Raw genomic sequence first — 7,769 nt, forward strand, 5'->3', positions numbered from 1 at the left:
TGTCACGCGATTTGCTGAGGAACATGACCGAATGATGTAGCGGCCCTTCGGCCCGCTTAAACCCGTCATCTTTGAGTTTGCCCCAAAAACTCAAGAAAGGGGTGTAACGGTGAACCACCGCGACTACAACCCACCCTTCTGCTTAGAATACCTTTTTTGGGGGTGGGGGAAAGTTTCCTTTCTATTTTGCGGTTTTTAGGCCTTAATCTACATCTTATTGTTCACTATGGCAATTTTGGGCTTATTTTCGTCTAAAAAGACCCTCTAGCGCGTAAACGGTTAGAGATAAAGCAAAACGGACGAAGTTTTCGCCCCAAGGACTCTACTTTGACGAGTTACCCCTTAGAAGACCATCCAATATATTCGAAAATTAATAAATTTATTTTTGGGCCACTTTTGTGAGAGAAACTCACTCTAAAGCCCAAACGGTGAGAGATAGAGCAAAACGGACGAAATTTTCGCCCGAAGGGCTCTACTTTCTCAAGTTACCCCCTAGGAGATCATAGAAAAAAATATTTTTTCCAACTTTTTTGGCCTTTGCTCTTTACTTCGATACCCCTCTTCAGCCCCTTAGGGGTGGCTGACAGGATTTGCCGTAGGTGTTTTGTTTTGTGGGAGTGAACCTTGAGATGCCCTAAAAATTTGAAGTCTCTAGCACATCTCCTTCTTGTGGAACAGACAGACACACAGACACACACGAGGTCGTTTGGATAAGCCCGCTGGATAGCTTTTTCAAAGCAGAAGGGCGGGCTAAAAATACAGAATGGAATATGCGAATAACTTGCCCATTTCGATTTTGAGTGTCATTTTTACTTTTGGTCATTTTCAAATATTCGAGTGCCCCCCTCACCCCCCCCAACCCCTACCCCCTCTCATCCCCCCCTCTCCTCACACTCACGTTTTCCCTCCCGCTGCCCCGGCCTTCCATCTATACTGTGTTCTTTTAAACGTTAAATCTAAAAAAAATTACTACACTGGCGACTATTGCTTTAGCCACTACGGGCTGCTGCACGTACTCCTTCGTATATGGAGCCAACTGGGAGACGTTTAAGAGGTAGAGCGTATTATCTTTATTACTGTCTGCTCATTGTCTCCATAACGATCTCTTAGACATCCTGGGGGCAAACATTAAAGCTCTTCTCGAGACGATGCTCAGTCAATGCGAGAATTGACGTAGGATGTAGGGCTGAGCTATGGCTGGCCGAGAGACGGCTAACAACTGCTACAGTGCTCATTGTTCTAGAAAGTTTGAGATAAGACGCAGTGAGTACACAAATGATGATTCAAAAATATGAAAGTTTATGGAATATGTCTCAGGATGCTGCACCCCCTTGAGGAAATAAAAGTATGGAAATTTATAAAATGTTGATAAACATGAGCTAGGGTTAGAGGCCAAAAGATGGGCTCTTTGATCGTTATTTTTAGCCCGCCCTTCTGCTTTGAAAAAGCTATCCAGCGGGATTATGCAAACGACCTCGTGTCTGTATGTATGTGTGTCTGTCTGTTCCACTAGGAGGAGATGTGCTAGAGACTTGAAATTTTCAGGGTATCTGAAGGTTGACTCTTAGAGAACGAAACGCCGACGGCAAATCCTGACAACCACCCCTAGGGATGTGAGTAGGGGTATCCAAAGTTCAAATATTCTCCTAAAGGGTAACTCGTCAAGGTACAACCCTTTGGGTTCTTCAGCAAATCGCGTGAAGGAAATGGTCAGGCCCGCCCTTCCGCCAAACGGAGTTGCCGGCGGAATTATTTCGTCATCTGAAATACTGAAAACATTGAACCTGTGCGACAGGATCCCTTCCCTGTTAAAAAAGTTGTGAAATTTCACATCAGAATCAGTTGTAAAATTGCAAACGTGGTTGGGAAATTTCATAACATTGTCAATTTTGCAATTCGTTATTAAAATTCATAACGGTTTTCTGAAAATTCAAATCTGTCTTCTGAAAATTAGGAAACATTTGTAATTTTACAATTTGCGATTGTAAAATTGTGATCACTCTATCGGAAATGTGAGATTTGATTGTAATTTTCCGAAGTAAAACCAAATAAAACAGACCTTGCACAAGTCCTCCATCAGATTTACTACAGTACAACGAACCTCCACACCTATAGGCCCGTTGTGACTTTGGACTTTCATACGACGAAACACCGACTGTACTTCAAAGAACTGCCGCCAGATGGCGTTGTGGTCAGCGCGTCTCTTCCAAGAGCAATTATTAGTATTTAACTAAAATGTGCACAAGAAACTGAAATGTATTTTCGTGCGATATGATCTGTAACACAAGGCTGTTGCTGGCTACGCATTTGTTTATGAGCAAAAAGTCACGCAAGTGCCCCAAATAATTGGTCCAATTCCAGCGCCGGTCCCCGCTACCTCTCCTTCGTTCGGTGCGGCGCCGTTCGCACCCGTTCAGTAGGGGGTGCCTGTGACGCGCTCCCGTATTTTTGTTGTGACTTTACCCTCAGAGGTATCGGGCACTCCCTCAGCCCAACCAGCTGAACCCTAGACCGTTTGGGGTTCACCTACTCCATGTTCATGGCAAATGCCTTTAATCATATAAACCTTGATGCTTTGAAAATTAACATTAACGTTTTTAATTTTCAGATCGCAGATTCTGAAATTTCAAAACGCGTTTGCAATTTTTTTTACAATCGTTTTAGTTTGTAATTTAACAAACATTGAATTGCGTAAAAAGTTGCCACCAAAATTTGTAAAATTACAATCGATTGCAGGATCCCCTCAGCGATCGCAAAGTTCGGTTCGTTTACAAAATAAAAGACGCCAAACAGGGGAGATCTTGTTATATTCCATAGCATTGTTACCTGAGGTAACTTATTATATACTTTCCGAAACGATTCTTGCATAGCAAAGTTTTATAAAACAAGCAAATCTGCAGTGAAGACCACTGAGCGGCGGTTTGAACGGCCGGTTCGCAATAAAAAAACAAATGTGTTCACTTTAACCTACCCGCTCGGCCGTCGCGTTTCCGTTGTATCGCATCCCCGAGATTAAGTATTCCGATATAGAGTGTGTTGATAATGTGTTAGGTTGGATGTTTGCTTCGTTATTGCTCAGCCGGGGAAAGATTTTTACGAGGAATCTCCCTTCGACGGCGACGAACATCCTTGCTCGTCCCTATATTTCTGCGGAACATCCGGAAGGACCTGATGTCATCGTTCCAGGTCCTGGTGCACTCGCACCGGTCCCACGCCGTGTCCTTTCCCCACGACTCGCCGCGGCCGCCACCGACGCCGGCTGAGAAAAACCCAACGTTAAAGCCCACGCTGCCATCAACGTTGTAGGATACGCTGTTTGAAGTGCTGGTGTATCCGCAACGGTCCCTCAGGCACACAGTCTCCAGGTTGGCCACGACGCCTGCCAGGAAGGCGCTGTCCTCCGTCATCCCGTCACTTTTCCTCATCTTGTGCGGGCCCGAAGAGTATACAACCAAGCTGCTGCCACCGCAGTTGACCGCGTCGTAGACCACCAGGACGACGTTGTCAGACCATTTGAGTCCTGACACCTCGCCGTTGAGATACTCGAAGTGTCCAGAGAAGCCCTGGCATTGGCCAAGATTATGGGCATTGGCCGTGACCACAAGCCCGTTGCCACCGGGGCCACTGTGCTGCCAAAACTCCGCGACGTACTTCTCACTGTCAGAACCACTTGCACCAGAACGGCACTTTCCGTACACGGAGCCGGCATCCTTCTTGCAGGTCATCCCCTGGCAGCAGTGCATGTCAAGGGTGCAGTCCCGCTCGACCTCCAGGCAGGAAAACGACCCGGGCAGGGCGGTGGTAAGCGCAAGCAGTACGCCCAACCACGCCGTTTTTGTCATGTTGCGATCGAGCTGTGGCGGTATAGGTGGTGACGGTGAAGACCACGGGACTGCAATAACAAATAAAATTGAAGCTATTACACCGAAGCCTCCTAAGAGAATAATCCTAAGCGCCACTTCAAACCCCCAAAGAGAATAATCCTGAGTGCCGTTCAAAGTAAGAGGTTCATTTTGTGCGCAAATTTATGCTCTTTAAGAGGGAAAAACGATCGGAGAGGGGTTTAATACTTCTGGAGAAATCGTGAGCACATTGAAAATGCGCTGATTTTGACGACCTGCTTTGCAACTCCCGAAACTCCTCCCAAAATGATGATACATTAAAAATCACTGCATTCAAAATATCTAAAAACTTCGGTTTTTGGGTGATTGCCACCGTTTGTCTCTAGTATTAAAAAACTTAAGTTATAAGTTCAATGATACCTCCATCTCCCCAAAAAGTGGCAGACTGCTCCCTTCAACTTCTCTGTTGCACATGATGTTGTTTTGGCAAATGTTGGGTGCCATCCTTAATGTACGTTGGTGGCCAAAGAGGAGGCTAGAGGTCCTATAAAACTTACTACGTAGGTTTTCCCAGTGGGTTTAGGTAGGTTCTCCTATTGCGAACACACAGGTAGAGCTTATTAGCCTTAAGGCGTAAGTGTACGCTTCAATGAAGCGTACAGATACGATTGAAGACGTTAAGCTTGAAATAAAGCGTACAGGAGAAATTCTCCCATGCATTTAGTTAAAAGTATTGGGAGCGGACAGGCCCTTACGCCTTCGCAAATTCGCTCAAAAGGTGCAAAAATTTTATCGTCGGTGGCAGTTACAAAAAAAATATTATACGACGTTTCATGATGGGGATAACGCTAACTAGCACAGGAGTTCTAGGTTTTGACCTGGAAAAAAAAAATAGAATTGAGCTATAAATTTTCACACGTGTCCCTAAAAGTGTCCTTAATATCATACTGAAAGTCCCCGAAAATCCCGTGTGCGCGTCATCGTTTTTTAGATCCACTTCTCCTAGAAGGTACCAGAAGTGCCTAATGCAGTACAAATCTGAGCATTTCGTGGAGTATCAATGTGCAAATCTTGTGCGAAACGGTTGCAAATCAATAGTTAATGTCTAGAGGCTCTTTTCGAACCAGCCGCGCAACACTGCACCCGGCTCCCTCTCTCCTAGAAGGTCCAGAAGTGCCAAATCATCGACAAATAATGCCTTTCCTAGGCTGTCCGACGTGTTATCCGGTGCCAAACAGGTTCAAACTGGCCCAAACGTTAAGTGATATCACCAAATCGACCAAATCTTACCGATTTTTACAAAAATCGGAGAAAATTGGAGAAAGTCGGAGAAAATCAGAGAAGCCCAAAATCATTGCAGTCATCGCCTCGTGTACATATTTTTCTCTTTGAAGGGCTAAAAGTGCACTAAAAGAGACTGTGCAACTTTTAGGCCTACCCGCCGCTGTGCATTTATCAGCCACGTGGAGGGTAAAAATGCACAGTGTTTTTCCCTTATTGTCGCTAAAGTATGGACTTTTCTGGCGATATCACATTGCCAAATTGTGCTTTGACTGTTTCTTCACCTTACTGAACATGCGACAACTTCACATGCACCACAGTATAGCTCTGAACGAAAAAGATGACACGGCCACATGCGTTAGATTGCGAACACGGTGTATGACAGTGACTGCGAACGAGTCGCAGCGCAATGTCTCCTTATCAGCGGCGGCGGTCTGGGCCACTCGGGTGCCCGGGCCGGGAATTCCCTCAAGGTCTTCCCCCGTACACTGTACAGTTTGTACAAACAAATCGTATTTTGAGGAGGAAATCCCGAGACTCGGACGGGACCGGGCAAAATCGAGCAGTCTGCGAGCATGGGCCTCGACATCCAGTCCTGAGCAGGTACCCTCTTATTTCGGGGTGCCCAGAAACTGGGCGACAATGGTGCCTGCTCCAGTCTTAGGAGGGCAACTGTGTCGCCTGGTAAATGAGCACCTTCCCATGATGTTTATGAAACGTTACCTTTAGTCAGAAATTTACTTCAGTTGTCGCAATTTTACTATTTTTGTCGTAAGTTTACGACCTTGTACATTTGCGATCAAAGTCGTGAATTTGTGCTCGAAGTCGTAAATTAACTATCTAAGTCGTAACTGTTTGCATCTTAGTCGTTTGTTTAACTGCGATGAAATTCATAAATTGACGACTATGGTTGTTTTAAAACGAAAAGAGCAGTTTTAAAAATTAACGACGAAATAGTCGTTATGGAAAATTCTCGGGAACGACTATATTGTTCTAGGAAATGTCGTGATTCTTCATCTAATTTTAACAGTGTATGGGGCAGGATTTTCAGTAACTTAGAACCAGAACCATTGAATAACTATGAAACTGGAGCAGTTTTGTTATGCGCAGAGAACCAAATACCTTTTACAAACATTGCTGATTTTGCCTAATCACAGCTCATATTGCCTATTACATTACAGAAATGTTACAGATCAATTATAGTTCGCAAAACCGACAATTACCAGAGTGAATACCTACTTGTGTGTCACGATCAAACTTTTTACCACAAGCGTTGTAAAAATTTTCAATCAGTGTCCATCAAAAGTAAAGAAGGTAAAGAACCCATATCACCGGAAACAGCATCAACAGTGGACAAAATAGGTAGATTTGACTGACTTCAACTATATCCTGATGCTTATGTTTTGTTGAATAACGCATTGTGCATACTTCAACATTTAGTAAGTTATATGGGCTGTTTCCGGCACTATTGATTCATCTTATATACTCAAGCTTCTGCTGTGTATTATCTATTCATGTTGTCATTTGGAAGAAAGTTGTGTCAAACTTTACCTTGTGGCGAGGAAGGGAGCACAAGTCAGTTCTCGTGCAGAGCGCCGCCGATGCGTTCGACTCGAATGGAGCGGCAAGAATGGTGGGCAACGAATCTGACTGATAGGACCAATGGCTGAGGTCAAGGTCTCTCGGGACAGCGACGCAGCTCAAACCAGGCTAGAACAACAGGAAAAGAAGCGATACACATCGGTGATTTTGGCCCCCAAGTAGGCCCTGCCCAAGTGCAGCATCACTAAATTGCTCGAAATGGGTCGGAACATGTCCCATTCGACTAAACTCGCCGCCCTGATTCCGAAAATACCCCTATTTGCCTTGCAAGCTAGGGTAGAGTAGACCAAGAAAAACGTTTTGTTAAAATGTTTAAGTTCACATTGCCCATTTCGTGCCAATCCATAAAAAACGCTCTCAAAAAAAATTCAGCCAGATCGGAGAATGTTTGACCCTCCCGAAGTGGGTTCAAAATTAACATTAGTTTCTTATGGGTCATCGGGCCAAGACGTTACACATTTAGCCTGTGGCTCAAACTATCAATCGCAGACAAAGGCCGTTATCAAAGACGTGATCTACGCTAAAAACCGAGTCAGACGACATGCCGCTTGTCAAAATCCGTCACCGCGTTGCGTAACAAAAATATCGGTTTTTCGTTAAAATGTGTTATTTTCAGTTGTTTTATCAAATTTTAAAATCTAAACGAGATGAGGGTTAGTTTCCATAATATTTCTAATGATACTGAAATAAAATGGTGAAAGAATTTGAATTACTACATTCCATGATAAGTTATATTACAGACCTTTCAATTCACAAACTGGCTCGTGATTATAAAAACTCTTCGGAGAGATCAGATGAAAATGAATGAAAGCATGACACATTAAATTTTCAGTGCGGGAGAAGTTTTAACACATTAAAATGAATATTATTTGATATAATTTCACTTTTAACAGAGGCAAGTGAGGGTATTAAATCTGCTTACAGCATTCATTTGTCGAGGTCAAAAGTCATTACACTCCCACTCCTAATTACTGGGGCCTGAGAACAAAACATGACAACGGAACAGCTAGAAAAAAAACTTTGAAACTAGTACCATTAAAAATG

General features: G+C 43.9%; 1 protein-coding gene across 1 annotated transcript; it reads right to left on the reverse strand.

Moving 5' to 3' along the window:
• Window positions 1-2,788: 2,788 nt before the first annotated feature.
• Window positions 2,789-6,792, reverse strand: LOC113217542 (uncharacterized). Its single transcript, XM_026437492.2, has 2 exons — window positions 6,675-6,792; window positions 2,789-3,892 (listed from the first exon to the last, which is right to left on the reverse strand). The coding sequence occupies exon 2, from the start codon at window positions 3,840-3,842 to the stop codon at window positions 3,069-3,071; it is 774 nt and encodes a 257-aa protein (XP_026293277.1). The 5' UTR covers window positions 3,843-3,892; window positions 6,675-6,792; the 3' UTR covers window positions 2,789-3,068.
• Window positions 6,793-7,769: the final 977 nt, after the last annotated feature.

Source organism: Frankliniella occidentalis, unplaced genomic scaffold, assembly GCF_000697945.3.
Source record: "Frankliniella occidentalis isolate FOCC.00 unplaced genomic scaffold, Focc_3.1 Scaffold179, whole genome shotgun sequence".
In the NCBI taxonomy this organism is placed as follows: domain Eukaryota; kingdom Metazoa; phylum Arthropoda; class Insecta; order Thysanoptera; family Thripidae; genus Frankliniella; species Frankliniella occidentalis.

Coding starts and splice junctions, on each gene's coding strand:
- LOC113217542 (XM_026437492.2), bottom strand. CDS start 3,842: ATGACAAAAACGGCGTGGTTGGGCGTACTGCTTGCGCTTACCACCGCC.